The sequence below is a fragment of the Chionomys nivalis genome, chromosome 2 (assembly GCF_950005125.1).
Source record: "Chionomys nivalis chromosome 2, mChiNiv1.1, whole genome shotgun sequence".
Classification (NCBI taxonomy): Eukaryota; Metazoa; Chordata; class Mammalia; order Rodentia; family Cricetidae; genus Chionomys; species Chionomys nivalis.
This window is the reverse complement of record NC_080087.1, coordinates 60,090,692-60,112,138: the sequence shown is the minus strand read 5'-3', so window position 1 is coordinate 60,112,138 and position 21,447 is coordinate 60,090,692. Positions and strand designations below refer to the sequence as shown.

Below are 21,447 nucleotides of genomic sequence, written 5' to 3'. Positions count from 1 at the left end.
TAGTAGCTACAGTCTCTTTGGCGCTTTTCTTCATCCCCGTGCTGCGGTCCCTAAAACACCATGGGACAGAAGGCTGGGGCGACAATAAGAATGATCCACACACATCAGTCCCAACTTTCTGCCAACCAAGTTCTGCGAGCTGCCGTTTGATCTCTCCCGCTGTGCTCTCCAGCCTTGTGGGGCAGGAGCTGAGACTAGAACCATATACACCGGTGCGGCCAGTGATGAACACCCCAATGTCCAGTGCGCCTACTTAAAATGAATAAGACATAATTTGGTTTTCAATATCCAATCCGAGACTCTGAAGTTTTACAAGCCATAGTTATCAATTCTTTCAAGTGTTCTATTCATCCTGCTTCTTCTTTTTTCTTTGTTCCTGTTTTGGGGATTGGCCCTGGGGGCTTCATCCACACTAAGCATAGGTGCCACTAGTTAGTTACAACCTCAGCCCTCTAGTAAAAATATAGATTTTTTGATACAGTACCTCATGTAGTTCAGGCTGGCATCCATGGGTGACCTTCAATTCCTTCCTGATCCTCCTGTCTCCACTTAAGAAGTGCTACAACCACACACATGTACATTATGACAACGCCTGTCTCCAGTCACCGAGTGCTAGGACCACACACATGTACACTGTGACAACGCCTGTCTCCACTTACCAAATGCTAGGACCACACACATGTACACTGTGACAACGCCTGTCTCCACTTACCAAATGCTAGGACCACACACATGTACACTGTGACAACGCCTGTCTCCACTTACCAAATGCTAGGACCACACACATGTACACTGTGACAACACCTGTCTCCAGTCACCGAGTGCTAGGACCACACACATGTACACTATGACAACCCCTGTCTCCACTTACCAAATGCTAGGACCACACACATGTACACTGTGACAATGCCTGTCTCCACTTACCAAATGCTAGGACCACACACATGTACACTGTGACAATGCCTGTCTCCACTTACCAAGTGCTAGGACCACACAGATGTACACTGTGACAACGCCTGTCTCCACGTCTCCACTTACCAAATGCTAGGACCACACACATGTACACTGTGACAACGCCTGTCTCCACTCACAGAGTGCTAGGACCACACACATGTACACTGTGACAACGCCTGTCTCCACTCACCAAGTGCTAGGTCCACACACATGTACACTGTGACAATGCCTGTCTCCACTCACAGAGTGCTAGGACCGCACAGATGTACACTGTAACAACTCACAATCAACCCTTTGTGAACTTTTCTTTTTCATTCAGAATGATTTGAAAGTCACACATTTTATTTCCTCTCAGCTTTTAAATAAGAAAGCTAACGAGCTAATGTTCAGATTTTTAGTCCCACAGTTTTAGACTGTCCTATTTTAAGAGCATCAGAAATCCACAATTATAATTCTATTAACTATCACCCAAAGCAGCCTCCTTAACACTGGCTCACATCTTTGTTCTCCTGCCCTTTGAACGTGGACAGAACCTGTACAGCCTGCTCCTTAAGTCATGGCACCTCAATCACAAACCATGTCCACTTCGGCTGGAGGACCTCAGTCAACTGAGATAACAGCGACATTCCTGCAAGAGGCCAGACCTGGGCAGCAGCTGCTACGAGCCCATCCCAAGCATCCCAAGCACTCTCCTCAGCACTGACACACTACTAGTCACAGCGCTTCCTATTTAATCTGAGGCAGGAGTCCCAGGGCACCTTCCTCCTGGATCATCACAATTCCGAGATCTTCAGAACCACAAAAATTTGCTTAACTGGAAAACACCTTTGCATTTTCAACATTCAAGCCGGCAACCTTAAAATCACCTATTTTCTGTTTTTCTCAGAATGTACAGATTAGAAACTACTTTTCTCCACTAAAAATTAACCAGTAACAACAGATATTATCCTCTTAGACTATTTTAAGACAATTTTAAAGATGATTTATTTTTAGAGATCACTGAGAAGACAAACACTCTCACATGAAGGTCTTTCTGACTCTAATGCAAAATCTAACTTTCTTTAAAAGCCAGAGAATAGGAAAACAAGGCGCAAGAGAACCAGCCCATGGCTCCCTGAGATGACCAAGGGCCCCTGCTACAAAGTATCCCTGTTTTCAGCAGTAAGATAATGGCTAAAGTAACCTGCTTTCTACAAGCAGGCCGACTAAAAACACTGAGCAAAAGACAGATGGTAACATTAATCTTACCAATTAAGAGACATGGAATTCCCAACTTTTTGGTTTTCATACCTTTTATTTTACAACATTTTAAGCAAAATTCACTTAAAGTCATCGTCACTTTTTTCTTGATAAAACATTAACACAAGCAAACCCCCAAGAATATCACTATAAATGAGACAGAGTTGTCTGCTGATATTAGATCTACTTTCTTTTCTGACACTATCGGTAGGGATCAAAGCTGGAAGTCACCATTCTTACTACTATAAAATTTAATATGCCAGCATGCTGACAGCCTAGTCTGTGACGTCATCTGGTTTACATTTAGAGTACTGACAGTACAACTAGAAAATAACTAAGGAATAATAAAAATAACAACCTGCTGGTATCTGTATATGAAAATATGTAGACAGAGGGAAATGTCTAGCTGTACAAAAAATATGGAGTTCTACAGATGAGCTAAACAACATCTAGTGATTTATGGGTAAAAGGTTTTCATTATCATCAATCAGGATATTTGAGAAACAGACGCAGAGCCTAAATAGCCACCTGCCCTCCTCCTTCAAGCTTAGGAAACCTGTTTCCTGGCACCTTTCTCTTGTCCGGGCTTTCCCAGTTGTGCACTGCCCTTCACGGGATTAGCACTGCAGCCCCCAACAAGGAGAAAGACTTGGCTTGCTTTGGTTATAGTTTCCCGGATAAACCACCAACAAAAGGGGGATCCTGGTGTGACTACAGTGAGATTCACAAGCAAAACCTTTTTGATAATCAAGTCTATTCCTTTGCCCAGAGTGGATGAGGGTAAACCGGGCTCCAGTGTGACCAATGGTGGCTATTTTTAGTAGGATCATCCAGGTTTTAGCCAGCTTTCTATTTTCTCTCCCAAAGACAAACCACTAAACATAGACTCAGGGGAGCTGGGGCTGAGGATGTGTCTACTCAACCAATACTACTGAGGGGCTATCCAGTGGCTGCCATGGAACTCAATTCTAGAATACACAGAAAATAAGGACGGGGTTTTTGAGAGCTCATGATAAGATGCTTGAGACAGACAGACAGACAGACAAGGATAAGCCACACCGTTGAACACGAGTAACCTGAAGTATCAAGTATGACAGCAAGAGAGGAGCAACTAATGGAGGAAACGGTGAAAAGCATCCCAGAATGCTTTGGGGAAAGACGTCCACGATTCTAGGGAGGAGTCAGTTGGTTCAAACTGTCCATCCTTACAACTGCTTATCCTAAGCATCAGGGACCACCACCAGAGAGCTATCTAGTGCACACTCAGGCTGTATGCAATGCACTCGTTCTCAGTGTCCACCTCGGCAGGCAGAATAGGGCATTGGTGTGTTTTTAAAAATTAATCCATATGACTTTCACTCCTAGCACCAAGAAAAATCTAAAGATGAAGAATTTAGCTATTATCAGTCTTAACACAATCACGGTCAGGGTAGCTGGGTTTTCCCAAAAGACCTAAATGAGCAAGTCTTTCTACCTGAGTCTCAGAGTAAAGGAGAAATTAACAGAAAAACGGTTATTATTTTAAACTCCTGATCATTCATGTACAAAAATATCTACACTAACATCACACACAGGACAAACACCCCACTTTTGCATACACAACAATTCATCATACGTTAATTACAGAAGAATTCAAGCTACTGGAGTTCCTGGACTCAAGACACCCAGCCCATGTTAGCACCCAAACAGGACATAAAATCTCAATTTTATCTACTTAGAAAAGAGGATGAGAAAGTTTATTTTCACTCGCGTCTACGGGCATTTCTCCAAGATAAGGACGGTACTTTGTTCTGTATGTCACAGAACTGTGTGTGTAAAAGGTGTAGGGAAAGCACTGACACCTGAAACTGGAAAACACAGAAGGACGGAAATGGATTTTTAACAGCTTCCAGAGTTAATTACATTCCTCTCAGAGCAGCAATCTCTACCAACTTTATTGGATTCCTTTTATATCAGCTTTGAATCATAACAACATCACTTTGATATTGAGCATGTTTCCAACCCCTAATTAAGGAAAACGTTTATATGCCAAACTACATGCAAATGATGAGCTCTCAGATAGGATTCATGGATGGCATAAGAGGCAGTGTTGGGCGGATAAGCAGCCACGCATGCAAGTGTGCACGACCAACCTACGCATTCCTACGCATTTCTGACAGGCAGCCATATGGCAGGCTAGCCAGTGTTCCCCAGATAGTACACTACTACAGTTCAGGAGAGCCTGAATCTATCCAAACACCATTTGAAATGCTGCCTGGTAAGTTAGAATGGTGGCATGGGGGCGGACAAACAAAACCTATTTAAAATAAAATAATGCAGCTCTTGACAAGGTAGCACCACTTACGCTCTAATCCATCCTTTATTCTTTCCTGGTAGACAAGCTTGGTTACTCAAGAATCTACCGTTTGCTTTCCTTCCTCCCTTACTGAGTGCTAACATGAATCAGAGAAAGGGTCAGCCAGCTATTCAGGCCGATCATTTCTAGCTTAAAAATCCACAATCAGAGCTGGCAAGAAGGCTCACTAGATGAAGATGGGAGCTGAGCAAGCCTGATAACCTGAGTTTGGTCCCTAGAACCTGTAACGCCGTTGTTCTCAACACGTGGGTCATAACCCCTTTGGGGTCATGTGTCAGATATTCTGCATACTGAGATATTTACATTATGATTTATAATAGAAGCAAAATTACAGTTATCAAGTAGCAACAAAATAATTGTATGGTGGTGGTGGTGGGTGGGGGTGTGACCACAATATGAGGAGCGGTGTTCAAGGGTCATGGCATTAGGAGGGTTGAGTACTACCACCACAATGGACAGCAGGAGCTCCTGATAGTTGTTCTCTGACTTCCACACATGCACTGTGACAAATGTGTGTTGGGATGCTGATGCTATGATACCACAAACAGAAAAATCCACCCCGAGCTCAAGTGACAGTTTGCAGTCAACGTACAGGCACATTAAAAACTAACTTTTAGCAATGCACATGTTATACAACATTAATATGGACTTGGGTCCTGTGATGCCGCATCCTGGTATCAACCTGACACATCTGGGAAATCAGACTGGCTGTGGGCAAACAGTGGGGCATTTTCCTGATTGTTAACTGTCTATGAGAGCCCCACCCACTGTGGATGGTACCATCCCAGGGCAGGTGAGCCCAAGCTCACTGAACTGTTCATGGAACTAAACATGAGTCTTAGAGCAGCCAGTGAGCAGCTTCTTCAAGGTCTATGCCCAAGGTTCCTGCATGAGTTTCTGCCCTTTTGATAAAGGACATAAGCCCTTCCCTTCCCTGGGTTTAGTGTTTATCACAGCAGCAGAAAGGCAAACTAGACAAGGTCCCATCGCCAAAGTGTCACATTAAGTGTAAAAACATTACATCTCAAGGACATGGGTCCTAAGCACTTCAGAAAGGGGACACTTAACCTCCACTATGGGACGGTGTTCCCACCAGTAGCTGCTTTCCAAGGGAGAGTATGGCTTTCTCGCTTGCCCACATATAGGCTGTCTACCTTGGTGTCTGATCCCTTCTGCCTCCCTGGTGGCCCTACCGAGATTCCCCCTTGTAATAATCAGCATGGTGACTGGGGTGTGTGTGCAGTGAAGGGATCTGCTGGGTGATGAAGCCATCACAGTCTTACCCAGCTGTTCAACTCTGGGCTGCATAACAACCAGCCTGTGAGATGTGCCCATGGCTGCAGGAGCAGCAAGAATGCTATGGGTAACCAACTGACTGAATTTAAGGTTCATTCCTCAGGAGGAAATGCACGCCCGGCACTCTAAAGAACCAATGGTTGGGGAAGTCATAGGACCCACAGCAGAAACTACAGCTGTAAATGGACACAGTCAAACTGCCCTCTGAGCTCCTATCTGAATACCCGCAGATTAATGCAGCTCTCAGACCTCACTGGAAAGAGGCTGGGTTGTTTTCTGTGCGGTGGTGATGGTTAATTCAAAAAGTCTATGGTCAAAGTCCCAAGTGCAAGTTCAGTGGAGTGCCCAGACACAAATGGAGCCACACCCTCCCTAAGGCTCAGGGACCACTGCAGAAGAGGGGCGGGAAGACAGTAGGAGCCAGACAGTGCCTTCTGGTCAGGGCAGGACTGAAGCACCCACTGACTCAGGGGAACAGCACAGAACCTTCACAGAGTCAAGTCGCCATCCATACCTGAGGAGCTACTAACAATTGATAGCTTCCAAGGAAGGGAAAGTCACTTTTCATCCAGGGTGTATCCCCTAGTAGGCTGACCACACTCTGGTGGACTGTGGGTGCCACATCCATGAATGTATGGGCAGCACAAATCTAAATCGGTGAGTTATTAAAAAGAAAAAAAAAGCAAGAAGACACGCAATTGGGAGGGGTGGAACAAGTGGGAAAAAGATGTGTGTGTAAGTAGTGTGTAGATATGATGAAAATATATTACATGCACGCATAAAATTCTCAGAATTATTAAAAATTGATGATATTTATTCAAACTTTTTTCATTCAGTATATTTTGAATCATATTCTTTCCTCTCCCACCTCCTCCTAAGTCCTTCCCCCACATCTACCCACCCATCAGCAGATTGTAGGAGCCTGGGTGGTGGACAACACAGCAGGCTGATGCACATATGAGTTTATATAGACTGGGACAGCACACAGGACCCGCACAAACTCAACCAGAGGCAATCAAGCATGAAGAAGGGGAAGTGGGCTAAAGTCCCACCAGGAAGCTATTTGCCTTTGGTACCTGCTGGGAAAGATTAAACCACCTCTCTCTATTGGAGTGTCACTAGAATGGATGTCTTGGATACTTTTCTGTTGCTGTGAAGAGACGCCATGGCCAGGCAAGTTAAAAAACAAAGCACTTAATTGGAGGCTTAGAGTTTCAGAGGGTGAGTCCATGCCCATCATGGAAGGGAGAATGACAGCAAGCAGGTGTGCTGGAGCTGAAGCCGAGAGCATACATCAAATCCACAAGACAGAGAGTGACTGCGGTCACCCCCAGTGACACACCACCTCTAACAAGGCCATACCTCCTAATCCTTCCCAAACAGTTCCACCAAGTGGAAGCCAAGAACTAAAACACATAAGCCTTGGTGGGGGGCATTATCATTCAGATCACTACAATGAGAATGCCAACCACACTCCAGGGCAGGCTACATGCTCGTTTTGGTGTGTGTGTGTGTGTGTGTGTGTGTGTGTGTGTGTGAATTTCCCATGTGAATATATGTGCAACATGTATAATTGTGTATACAAGTGTGTATATTTTAATTATAAAGGATCACAAGTCAATGTATAATCAATGTATAGCTTATGGCTATATGTGATAAATATTAAGATTCAGGATTGCCAAAAAAAACCCAATCTTTCAGGAATAAGGTGTGACAGAGTGAGGACCCCAGTGTGGGACTCAGCTGTCTGCATGCTTCTAGCTTTTATGGTTTTCCACACTCCTTGCTCTGCAGCACCCCCTGCTGGGAATACTGCCTCAGGACGTGGGGATTTTTGTTCGTTTGGGTTTTGGTTGTCTCAACCTGAAATGTTCATGGGTGACTTAAAAATAATAAAGCTTTTGGCAGGGGAGGTCTGAGCTAGCCTAAGACACACCAGTCTCTCTCCTCCACTGTGCCCTTCAACTTCTCTTCATCTCGTACACCAAAGAGCCAGCATCTTCCCATCCAGTCAAACGACAGCTGACTTCTTGTGTTATCACCCGGGGGCCCAGAAAGGGCCCAGGAAGGCACTGCAGTGTGACTGCACAGGAGGGACTGTGAACAGAGGTGGCCTGAGGTCCCTGGGAGGCAGGTGAAGAAGCGGTGGTGATCACAGCCTAAGGGACCAGGGACCAGGCGATCCACAGATGTGGGACAAGGGGCCACGGAGAAAGCTGTTAGTCTCAGTCGTCCTGACAGATCCCTGCTGAAAGGTGCGCACCTTACAAAAATACCCCAGGAGGAAACAGAAGCATGGCAGGAGGATGCAATGGCTAGCCAGGGACAACAGCAGAGGCCCCAGAACTAAAGAAGAGTGCCACTGGGAAGCTGGCACCCGGACACATGCCACAGTTGAGCAGCCAACACAAACCAAGCCAGCAAATGGCTGTGGGCAAGGGACACCCCACCCCTTCCTCTGATTCGTTTCTTTTTGGCTATAAGGAAACTAAAATGGGAAGCACACCTTCCCTACCTCACCTGACACCCAAGTGAGCCGGCACAGGAAGACAGCAGAGAAATTAGATTTCAACTTGCACCGCAATGAACTCTAGTGACTACCACCTGTCTGCCTGCCGTACAGCACTTCTCCAGCCTCACCCCAAGCATGAACGCCACGCCCCACTTTACTCACACGCAGAAGTCATCTTCTCTGTCAACAAGCTCCCCAGACTACGGAGACTGGTGAACCCCACACCCACATACCTCAGGGCCCTAGGACAGGAACACTGAGACACTGGTGAACCCCAAACCCACACACCTCAGGGCCCTGGGACAGAAACACTGAGACACTGGTGAACCCCGCACCCACTGATGGAGGAAGGTCATTGGCTAATAAAGAAACTGCTTGGCCCTCATAGGTTAGAACATAGGTGGGTGGAGTAAACAGAACAGAATGCTGGGAGGAAGAGGAAGTGAGCTCAGATGCAGGGCAGCTCCTCTCAGGGCAGACGCGATGAACAAAACCGCCAGGTCAGACATGCTGAATCTTTCCTGGTAAGCGCGCCTAGTGGTGCTATGCAGATTATTAGAAATGGGCTAAATTAATACATGAGAATTAGCCTAGAAGAGGCTAGATATAATGGGCCAGACAGTGTTTAAAAGAATACAATTTGTGTGTTGTTATTTCAGGTATAAAGCTAACCATGTGGGAGCCGGGTGGGACAAAAGGCAGGCCCGCAGCTCCTACAACAGAATGGCTGCCCAACGTGTGGACAACTGAGTCCACAGAAAGCCTGAGAAAGCTTGGGAAAGAATAGAGTAAAGCATGTTTTCTTGGTAGCAGCAATTTCTTGGGTCTGCTCTGCTTGCTAGAGGTAAGCAAGCGCTCTCATCTAAGAGAGGCTTCCTGACTCAGCTTTAGCTGCAAAACCCTGCAACTCATTAAGAGGTCCCGCCACGAAACACTTAAATGGTATTGATAAAAGCTGAACACATGCTTTTCAGTTTTCAGCCGTAGCAGGAAAAAAGCTGCGCTGTTTAAAAATGCCGGCTTTCTGGGCCATCCTGCCAGGGCAAACTCTGACTGTTTGAGAGGGGGCTTGAGTGTTGTCTGTGGATATACTGTTGCAGCTTGCTTGCTGGCAGGGACCTTGAAACGCCATAGACTTGTGGCAATAAACATGGCTACAAGCCGGGCGGTGGTGGCGCATGCCTTTAATCCCAGCACTCGGGAGGCAGAGGCAGGCGGATCTCTGTGAGTTCGAGGCCAGCCTGGTCTACAAGAGCTAGTTCCAGGACAGGAACCAAAAAAAAAAAAAAAAACTACGGAGAAACCCTGTCTCGAAAAATCCAAAAACAAAACAAAACAAAACAAAAAAAACATGGCTACACCCAGTACCTCCGCCATGAGGCTAAAAGCTAAGGAATGGGCTGGATCTAGCTGGCAAAGCCATGGCTTTAATCCTACCCTTATTGCTCAGTAAATTAAAGACTCATGTGGTCACAAAAAGAGAGATATTCAGTAAAAGAAAGATTCAAAGTTGAAGAAAATGTTTAAATGATTTACAGTATGTTAAAAATATATGCAGGCTAAAAGTTAAAGTTCTTAAAAGTAAAAAAAGGAAGAAAGTAGTTGGGTGTGGTAGTACACACCTTTAATCCTAACACTTGGGAGGCAGAGGTAGATTGACCTTGGAGTTGAACTCTGTGACTTCAAGGTGTGGTAGCATACACCTTTAATCCCAATGCCTGGGAGGCAGAGACAGAAGGATCTCTGAGAGTTCAAGGATAGCCTGGTCTACAGAGTAATTCCAGGACAAAGATATACAGAGAACTTGTCTCAATAAATAAATAAATGTAAAAATAAACGAAATAGAGTTAAAATAAAGCCACACAAAGATGGAAAATACACAGAAAATCTTGATACTGTATGCTATTATGCTCTCTTTGAATTATTTGAATGCTGAGAAAAGAGCAACAGCTGCTAAAAGATGTTTGTTTATAAATGCTGCTGAACTAATCCAACATAGGTATTTTGAAAGTACCTTGACTTTAAAATTTGGATCTAAGGACATGATGCTGTGGAAAGGAGTTTCTTCTTTTGTTTTCACAGAAGATGAGACTCTTTGGATTACTTCTATAACAATATGGTATGATAGACCACGCCCTCCTGAAAGGTTGCTATGAACACCCTCAAAAAATTACTTTGCTCAACTGCCAACTGAGATGAACCTAGCAGACAGGTTATTCCATAAAAGACCTGAATAACAGTGCCCCCATTCAGCAGGAAGCAGTTTGGAGAGAAATAACTGCACCCATATTCCCAAATACTGTTTATAAATGTTCTTTTACATTTAAAGGGGGATATGATATAGATATGAATAATTTGCATTGGTATGGATTTGACTTTATTGACATAAATTTAAGGTCAATTTTGTTATATGTATATGTATTTCTGATCTTGATTAAGGTATTGTGATTGTGTAGTTCATATAAAAATGTAATGTATATAGGATGTTAATAGATAATCATCTATAATAGTCAAGTTTGTAGTCATGCTAGTTAGATTTTCTAGATGTGCGTGAATATATTTCCGACAGGCATTCATCATATCTTTCAAAGGCTAGAGAATATGGCATTTTAAATGCTTTAATAACTTAGGGTTTTTCATGACAATGAGACACATCTGCTCTTGGCAGCACCAATCTACTTCAAGAAGAAGGAAGATGGGCATCGAAGAGGCACCTTATGGAGTTTGATAGCCATTTGGGTAAGAACCTGCTCTTGCCTGGACTATTGTATAAACTGGACACAGAGAACTCGCAGAGAGAGGACTACTGAACTTGCCTAAAGGTGAGATGATCTTTTGGGGTTCCTGATTCATGAAGGAGTCTGCGAGACATTCTGCAGGACACAGCAAATAGTGACTGAACTGCCTTTAAAATTTCCTGCTTCATGGAAATGTCTCTGGATACTATGGACCTGTAGGCCGAAGATGGATCCCCCAACAGTACAGAGGAACTTTGGGTGACTGTCCAGACAGCGAGATGTCTCTGTCATTTCTAGAGTTTGAAGTTTCTTATTTCTTGTTTACTTAGGTAATATTATATCCTTCTGGAGTCTTTGATGGAGTTGAAGAATGGTTAGTTATAGTTATAGTTTTCCTTTGTTATGATAAAAGATAAAGTAGATGTAAATATTGTAACTGTAATTCTTGCTTTATAACTGTTTTGTTATATGTAATTTTGCTATGTTAAAGTTAAAGCCTTCCTTATTTTTTTTTTGTTTAAACAGAAAAAGGGAAAATGATGGAGGAAGGTCATTGGCTAATAAAGAAACTGTTTGGCCCTCATAGGTTAGAACATAGGTGGGTGGAGTAAACAGAACAGAATGCTGGGAGGAAGAGGAAGTGAGCTCAGATGCAGGGCAGTTCCTCTCAGGGCCTACGTGATGAAGCAAGCCGCCAGGTCAGACATGCTGAATCTTTCCCGGTAAGACTGGTGCTACACAGATTATTAGAGATGGGTTGATCGGGATATAAGAATTAGCTAGTAAGGGCTAGAGCTAATGGGCCAAGTAGTGTTTAAAAGAATATAGTTTGTGTGTTGTTATTTCGGGGCATAAACTAGCCAGGCGGCCGGGAGCTGGGTGGCAGGAACGCAGTCTGCAGCCCCCTCAACAACCCACACACCCTCAGGGCCCTGGGACACGAACACTGAGACACTGGTACATCCTGCACCCACAGACTCTCAGGGCCCTGGGACAGGAAAGAAAGGACTTTGACTGCCTGTTTGTTTATTTATTTCAACTTAGTACATCTGCGTAGCAAACAAGCACCCTTCCTGTACTGCCATTCCTTAAATGGTCTTTGCTGTCATTTTGTGTGGCCTCTTCCTTTCTGATGAGAGGCAATCTGCACGGTGCTCATAAGGACATACACAGTTTGGGACTCCATCCATCCATCCATCCATCAGTAATTCTGGCTGTGGTCTGCGTGTTAATATCTGTGCAGGGACTTGATGTTGTCTATGCATGGAGCAGTCACCTCCTCCTCAACGCTGTGGTTCAGACCATGTTAAGCATTAGGTTAACACAGTCAAGTTGACTAAAAGACAATAGGATGCCCACAGGTCCTTAAAATTGCCTTTCTTTTTATTTGCTTAGCTACATGTGTACACGAGATACTTACTATCTGTAAATGTTAGATGCTCATAGCAGCATCATGGTAATACTACAGGTAGACCACCACCCGTTATCTCTGCATAGATGAATAAAGAAAAATGTATGCACACAGAGTGAAATCTTGCTCAGCATCAAAACGAAAGGGAAATCTTCAATATGCATCAATCTTGAGGACATTGTTGTTGGGAATACAAACTTATATAGCCACTTTGGAAATAAAAATGGTGGCTTCTCAAAAAATTAGCAATCAACCTACCTCAAGACCTACCTATACCATTCCTGGGCATATACCCAAAGGACTCTCTACCATACCACAAGGTTCAACTGTGTTCATAGCAACCTACTTACAATAAGCAGAAACTAGAAACAACCTAGATGCCCCTCAACTGAAGAATGGATAAGGAAAATGTGACACATTTACACAATGGAGTATTACTCAGCTGTTAAAAGTCAATAACATCAGGAAATTTACAAAGAACAGAACTAGAAAAGATCATCCTGAGTGAGGGAACCCAGACCCAGAAGGACAAACATGGTGTGTACTCAGTCATAAGTGGATATCAGCCATAAAGTAAAGGAGAACCAGGCTATAATTTATAGATCCAAAGAAGCTAAGTAACAAGGATAGTTCAAGGGGGAATACAAGAATCTCCCTCAGAAGGGGAAATAAATTTTTGAGGGTGGACTGGGGAATACTGAAATGACTAGAACTGGGGAGCGTTTGTGGGGTGAGGTGAAAACCTAGTGCAATGGAAATTCCACAGATTCTACAAGAGTAACCCTAGCAAAGACCCCTTGTAACGGGGGACACAGAGCCTGAACTGGCTGGCCATCTTCTGTACCACACAAGGCCTCAAGTAGAGGGATTAAGACACCAACCCAGCCACAAAACCTTCACCTACAGTGTATCCTCCCTGCAGTGCTTTGGAACCAGAGCTGAGAAGAATCATTATCAAAGAGGCCAGAAAGACTTCATCCAGCAACTGATGGGAGCAGATGCAGAGAAGTTAGGCAGAGCTCAGGGCGTCCTGCAGAGGAGGAGGGAGGAAGGATCGGAGGACTAGAGGGGTCAGAGACACCAGGAAAATCAACTGGCTGGGATTCATGTGGGCTCGAAGAGATCAGAGAGTCTGCAGGGGTCTGACCTAGGTCCCTACATGTGTGTTATGGTTGAGTAACTTGCTGTTCTTGTAATATCCCGAACAGTGGAAGTGTGGGCTGTCTCTGACACTTTTGCCTGTTTGTGGGACCCTTTTCATCCTACTGGGTCTCCTTGTCTAGCCTTGATATGAAGTTGGTGCCTGATATTATGGTAGCATAGTATGCCATATTTGGTTGATGTCCTGGGAGGTCTACTCTTTTCTGAGGGAGTGGGTAGGTCTGGAGCAGAGAGGAGATTGGGGTGGGGGAAGATACTGGGAGGAAGGGAGAGAAACCACACTTGGGATGTAATGTGATAAAGAATAAAATAATAAGAAGAAAAGATTTTAATGTTGAAATTAACAGTTAAAAGGTTTACCATCTTCATTATTAATAATCAATTTGAACGGCACTATTTTAGAAACATTCTTGTACTTCTGCCACCTATGGGACATCTACTACCACATCACAGGAATATTTATATGTGAGCCATGCGACAAGGTCTTTGAGGATGAAATTTCGCAGTATACAGTACCTCGGCTCCCCCCATCCATTTGGGCTCATCGGGGAACTCAGCACACAAAACATCTTCTGACTGATCGGTCCCCAAGACGTGGTAGCAGAGCTTCTGGTGGAGATTGGTGGATGTCTCTGTCCCTGAGGAATAAAACATGTTCGCTGATATACAGTTGGCAATTTCAAGAAAATCTCCACTACGTCCATCACACAAGGCTAAGAACATTTCAAAGGTTGAGGGTATGGTGGCAGGACACAAGGTTAACAGGCAGGTCAGTCACGCTTCTACACACCAGCAACGAATGAGGAATTGTTACCATAGCAACCAGAAAATGCACTATAAATCTAACAAAGTATGTACAGGGTCTATATAAGGAAAATTATAAACCATTCCAAAGAACTAAAATAACTAACACAGAGAGAAACTCCACGCTCATGGAGCGGAAGGCTCAGGTCTACCAGCCCATCAGTTTCTCTGGATCTGACTCCAGATTCCAGCATAGTAAGCCGTGGATAGGGACCGTCCTGGTGGTTTCGTTTGTTCTGACTCCCCTCAATGATAAGAGTGCTACCTTGAAGTGTTAAGGTGAAATAAACCCTGTTCTCCCCCAAATTGCTTTGGTCATGGTCTTTATCCCAGCAGAGCCCAAACTAAGACACGAACAAACTGACTCCAAAGTATACGTGGAGGAACATGAAGATTCAAAATAACTAACAGCTCTGAAAATGAAGAACAAAGTTAGGGGACTGAAGCTGTACAACCTCAAGACTTGCTGCCATCTGGGATAGCAGTGTGAACCAACAAGAGGTACCTACTACAGAGCTACCCGGCCCTGAGAGCGCTCAGACACTGGTGGGCAGTCAGGAGCTCTCACAAATGCCACAGGCTTTGGAGGAGAATGGTTCTGCGGTTTCTCACCCTAAGATCTGGCAGCTGTGCTACTTGGGACTCATCACAACGTCTGCACAGAGATCTACCTATGACAGCAACTTGGCACATAACCACGGAGACAAGGAAACCACCCAGAACAAAGGAAAGAGACAGGCAGGCATGGTGGTGCGTGCCTTTAGTTCCAGCATTCGAAAGGCAGGCAGATCTCTGACTTCGAGTTCAGCCTGGTCTACAGAGTGAGTTCCAGGACAGCTGTGGTAGCTTGAAAGAAAAAGGCCCCCAAAGGGAGTGGCTCTAGGAGGAGGTGTGGCCTTGCTGGAGGAAGTGTGTCCCTATGAGGGCGGACTTTGAGATCTCTTGCTTAAAGCTTCCCTCAGTGTGACACTCCCAGCTGCAGCATGTCTGCCTGCATGCTGCCGTGGCCCCGTTCATGATCAAAATGGACTGAACCTCTGAAACTGTAAGCGAGCCCCCTCAACTAAATGTTTTCTTTACAAGAGTTGCCGTAGTCATGGTGTCTCATCACAACAATAATAAACCCTAACACAACAGCCAAAGCCACACAGAGAAACCCTGTTTTGAAAAATTTAAAAAAAAAAAAAAAAGGCAAGAATCATGGCGTATGGGAGCAAAGAATTAAGGAGAGGAGCTAACGTGAAGAGGCTATATTCTGTATATTCTGTATAGCGCCATCTATGGAACTAAACCAGTCAGAAAAGGCCAGTGTGCCCAGCACAGTGGCACAAGCCTGTGTCTCCTGTACCTCTTGGTTAAGACAGAAAGATATAAGTTCAAGATCAATTTGGGCAACACAGTGAGACTCTGTCTGAAAAGGAAAAAAAAAATATTAAAGATCAGGGGCTGCCAGGCACCAGGGAAGAGAGAAAGAACTAGGTAGAGTTCAAATACTTTCGAGGCACTGGAAATCATCCCCGCGACACTGCACGGGAGACATGCTGTAACATGCCATAACATACACAGGATGTATAACATCAAGGGTGCACCTAACCCAGGAGTGGCACACGCCTTTAACCCCAGCACTCAGGAGGCAGAGGCAAGTGGATCTCTGTGAGTTCGTGGCTGGCCTGGTCCACAGAGTGAGTTCCAGGACAACCAGGAAAGAGAAAGATTGCCTTGAAAATCCAACAACAACAACAACAAATAAAAATGATGATGTGTTACTACAGGTTTGCTAATTATAAGTTATTAATTATTATGTGTGTACCTTTTAATTAACGCATTTTTTTTAAAAAAAATGTTAGGCACCAGCTGCCTATCATGATAAAGTAATTTATGTAAATTTGCTGATTTTAAAGACTATTAAGAGACTAAACTTTATTTTCTCATTGTGAAAATGTACTAAGCTATCAGGGCAATAAAAAATATTACCAAAATGTAAAAAACACTTTATAATCTTTAAGGACACTCACTCTTAAAGGAACGCTGGTAGAAAGCACAATATGAACTGCTTATGTCAATCATAAACCCCTCCATTACAGTCTGATAGACTTTTACATACCACACCAAAAAATAAAATAAAAAAGGAACAACAAAATAACAGCTGAGAGACACGGCCTTCTTAAACCAATCACAATGACTAACCTACCTGCAGCCTCCAGGCTGCCACTGCACCTGGGGCCACATGCAGTCAATGAATGGAGCCAAACATAAAATAGTAAATAATGTGAGAGTATGTTTGGTAACTTGACTGCATGTACTTGAGGACAGCAATGCTGCGGCACTGTGAAAAGGTCACACGCTTCCTTTTCAGTCATAAGAAGCCTCATGGTCTCGTATAACGCGCTTCCCTGAAGCGTTGTTCACATACCGTCACTCTTCCCATCCTGCTGCGGGTATGAGTTGTAGAACATCCCCTTGCCGTCGTGCGTCCAGGCCATACAGGTGAACTTGACTCTCTCCAGCACATCAGGAAGCTCTTTGGCACCATCGACTTTCATGAACTTGATCGTCACCCAGTCTGAGCCACTGGCACTCAGACCATAGGCAAAGTATTCACCGTCTTCACTGAAAGCATAACCTACGGGGCACAAAGGTAGTCAGATGTGGCATATAACTATTCATCTTGTCCCCTGTTGTCGTCCACACTACCAAGCTGCCTGAAATAGCCTGGAGACTGAACGTGGCAATGAAGGAAACAGGAAGCTAGCAGTGAGCAAACCTGGGCTCAGCTGACGTCTTGAAGGAATTACCCTTATGATGATACGGTCCCTTAACCTCCTTAGGTCATACTTTCTTCCTTTATAAAATGATGCCTTGGATTATATGCCCATTAAGATATTTCCATTTTGAAATTTTTATAATTCAATGGATAGCTCAGTTAAAAGCAGAGCTCATCTGGGACAAGCAGCATATTTTATTTATGCCCTAAAGGGAGTAAGTAGGGGGAAATCTGCCTTTATAGTACTGACTAAATTATGATACATAGCATATACCAGAATTAAATTGTACCCATTAAGTAACTTTGGGGATGGACTCCAAAGCATTTGAGATCAGTCTTTATAGCCTCATTTCAGAGCATTACTGGCACCATGACATCACAGGCCCAGGTAAATATAGCTGGAGGGTTTGCAAGGAAGGATCCTGGTGTGCACATTCCGAAAGAAGCAGAAAGCACCTATCGGTGAACTGCCATGCCAGGTCTAAGTCCTTGGGGACCCAACAAGGTTCCCATCTAACCTGCGAAAGTTTCTTGACAAGTGGTCATGCTTTATGTTGGCTTTTATAGTTCATGTTATCAAGCTATCCTCGTAGAATAAGATTCAGATACCAGTGATCCTTCTGGGAAGCTTGCTAAACTTTATCGAGGTCTAAAATTTATAGGAGGCTCAATTATTACTATGGAGCTTTAATTAGTAGGAAATTATTTTAAAATCTGCTAACACACTTATTGAAAATTTTCAGGGAAAAAGGAAAAGAAATATTTTGATTAAAATCATATGTAAGGAATCATATGCCAGGTCTCAGGTTTAATTTACCTTTGCGTCAATCATGTCCTTGTTTGCAGAGGACACCTAAAGAAACCATTGCACTGCATCACTGGGGTGAGAGGTACTGGACACAGCCCTCCCGGATGGGCTGTGAGGCAGACTTCAGTGAAAACTACACAGATTCTGATACAGGATACGTGACTACCTCGGAACCATAGCATTAAATTAATTCTAAACCACAGGCTCAGATTCATGGAAATACTAATATACTCTTACCAAGATAGTCGGTGCCTCACCTCCAAAACAGTTATACACTAAGCCTAGTTGGGAGGGACGAAGAGGACCACCAAGTAACAGAGGCACAGCTAGAAACGGCAGCAAATACCTGCATAAAGGTCTTCGTATGGATCCAGTGAAACGGGTCTGTCATTCCCTTCCTACTAAGTGGCAGACACCACTGTTCAAACTGCATGTTTCTAGAGAGTCAACCTGCACTGTGCTTTGGCATAGACCAATGGACAGTATAGGAGAGACACTGAGCCCTCCTCATTAGGAATAGCTGGCATGTCAAGGAGTAATTTAACCATGAAATTACTAAACCATAGGACTCTAGAATACCCCACTTTTTCCTTATCCTAAAAATCCACTCATAGCACAAACTGAGGTTTATCTTCTCTACAGCCTGCAAGAGGGGACACTGGGAGCAGTTATTGCAGACATGGGGCACCAGCAGGCAAGATGCACTTAGACTCGGGTTGTATGGCAGCATCTTCAGAGACAGGGGACCAAGAGGTTCAGTTCCACAAAACTGGGGGTTTTGGCTTTTAATTCTAACTGTGAACTACCTAGGCTTTAATACTCTGATCACTCTCCCCCATTTATAGCTGAACATTCCTTGCACAGCTGGAAGTTTCTTGCAAGAGGGCCTAAGTGTTTCTAGTCAGATGGGTCTCAGGTGTTATGGGAAATGATAACGCTAATTCAACATCCCAGAAGTGAATTTGGGTCTAGTGTGACTTATTCTCCAGTTCTGTTTCATGCCATCGGGGTGAGAAAGATGAACGTGACTATCCATGTGTTCTAAATACAGTATGCAAAGTTAGCTTTCCTGATACTGTGTGCATCTGCTCTACAATATGGCTCACACCCAGCTTGGAATCTCAAGACTTCAGAGCTCGAAGTGGCGCTGCAAGAACTCCCGAGGGCCCCTTACCTCGGAGTGCTACTGTGCCGTCATCCGACAGAGTGTTGGGGTCGAGGAAGACCCTGGCTTCCCCCTCTAAGGAGTCCTGCACATACAGTACACGCTGGTTCTGCAAACCTGTATTGTAAAAATAAAAATACCTGGGGACAGAAATTCCCTGTATTTAGCTATGGTATTTTCCGTTTGTGGAGAAGAATCAAACACATGAAGAAGCAAATTTCACAAGACCACACACAGAAAGAAATAGGTGCAATCAAGCTGAGACAGGGACAGCAGATGAGATGGAAGTCCCTCCGGCTTCCTATGTGACAGTTTGTTACTTGAACGGCTTTCTTTCTGTATGCAAATAATTTACCGTAGTTTGGCATGTGAGCTGGAGACAAATGAAGACCAGTTTGCTAAAAATAACACTGGCAGTCAAATACAGCCGTGCCTACTTCTTCTAAATGGAGAAGAAAGCAGATTTCCCACTGAAGCACTCTGGCCTGCTTCCACAGCCTGGCTGGCCGCCAGGTATGAAGGTCATCGCACTTCGACAGAGAAGGGGCTGTGCGTTCAGCCTCCGTGGGCCACAAAGTCACCACGCTCACCAAACAAACGGGCAGGACTCTGTTCCAGTTAGACTTAATTATAAAAGCAGGTGGTAGCAGGGTTTGGCACACTGGCTACTTTGCTGCTATCTGCGTGAGATGGGGAGGCCCTAAGATTCCAGAGTAAACGTGTGAAGGTACATCCAAAAAACAATAAATCATGTTCAAGTGGCTGCGAGAAAGAGATAAACCGGAGGGCTAAATTCACGGGCTCCATTTTGTGGCCCATTCTTGGATCGAAAAAAGTATATATAATAAAATGTTCTTGGGAACTATAAGCCAAAGATATTATTAGGTGGAACCAAATCTCTCCCATTGTTTATGAATCCCAGGTTCGCTAACAACTAACCACAAAAATGAGGATTCTCCATAAACTACTTTCACAGGCTATATCACTGCCAAGTGTCTTAACTGCTATTTTATAAATATGAATGAACAGCACTTCACAGTACAAAAACTATTCTCAGGTTCAAACACAACAATCGCTTCCTTTTATAAACTGGTAAGGTGCACTTCACTTGTTTGACACGTGGCCTCACTAAATAGCCATAGTCTGGAACTCACAGGGATCCACTTGCCTCTGCCTCCCAAATGCTCAGATTAAAAACTTGGGCCACCACACCTGACCTGTACTTGGCCATTCATGGGATCTGTAGATTTGGAGAGATGGCTGAGTGTGGAAAGTGCTTACTGCATGAAGACCTGAGCTGGAATCTTCAATATTGACATAAAAGCTAGGCACTACGGTTCATGTCATAACCCAGCACTGGTAAACTCCAGGGTGAGAAAGGGACCCTGTCCCTCAGTAGGGGTAGAAGCAGGGAGTTGTGGTGCACAACTTTACTCCCAGCCCCCAGGATGCAGAGGCAGGCGGATCTCTGTGAGTTTCTGGCCAGTCTGGCCTACACAGTGAATCCCAGAACAGTCAGAGCTACGTAGAGACCCTGTCTCAAGGAAAACAAAAGGAAGGGTGAAAAGTAATCAAGGAAGAAACTTATTATCAGCCTCTGGTGTGTGTACATTCCCTCCCTCCCTCCCTCTCTCTCTCTCTCTCCCTCTCTCTCTCCCTCTCTCTCTCTCTCTCTCTCTCTCTCTCTCTCTCTCTCTCTCTCTCTCTCTCACACACACACACACACACACACAAAGAAAGAAAGGAAACACCAAGCTGGAGAGCGAAGAGGAAAGGCGTGCAAGCACCCTCACACACCGCTTTCCTTTCTTGAAGTGGCAGCTATACTTGGGGTAGTCATACAGCTCAGTCATTCTCTCCTTGTATAATCCTCGGACTGGACACTGCTCAAGAAACGGCACCGTGATCTTGTTCTGTGCCTCCACAAAAGCCTGCAGAGAATTAGAAAGGACAGAAGGCAAATCAAATATAAAATGTTCCATGTGAAATATTATCCTTTAGCATATATCAGCAAAAGTGTTACTTCTTAAGGTGGATAGATCATGAGGTTGCCTGTAATTCAGTCAGGAGGACCAGTGACTTCAGAGAGACAGAGACAGAGACACAGAGAGACTGTGTGTATGTGTGTTCTATGCTATATAGGTATTTCCAGTCTGGCATGGGCTACAGAAGGATATCCTATTTCAATAACCAAGCAAAATATAACTTTCCCCTTGATACAACTGACTCTCACATGGCA

At 44.3% G+C, this 21,447-nt stretch overlaps 1 protein-coding gene across 1 annotated transcript in view; it reads right to left on the bottom strand.

The window, feature by feature from the left end:
- Positions 1–21,447, bottom strand: part of Prep (prolyl endopeptidase) — a 106,560-nt gene that overhangs the window by 59,132 nt on the left and 25,981 nt on the right. Inside the window, exons 3-6 of the mRNA XM_057762967.1 lie at positions 21,006–21,139; positions 19,218–19,348; positions 16,885–17,094; positions 14,184–14,305 (exon numbers count right to left, since the gene is read on the bottom strand). Coding sequence (XP_057618950.1) covers positions 14,184–14,305; positions 16,885–17,094; positions 19,218–19,348; positions 21,006–21,139 — 597 coding nt within the window. The remainder of the gene's footprint in view (positions 1–14,183; positions 14,306–16,884; positions 17,095–19,217; positions 19,349–21,005; positions 21,140–21,447) is intronic.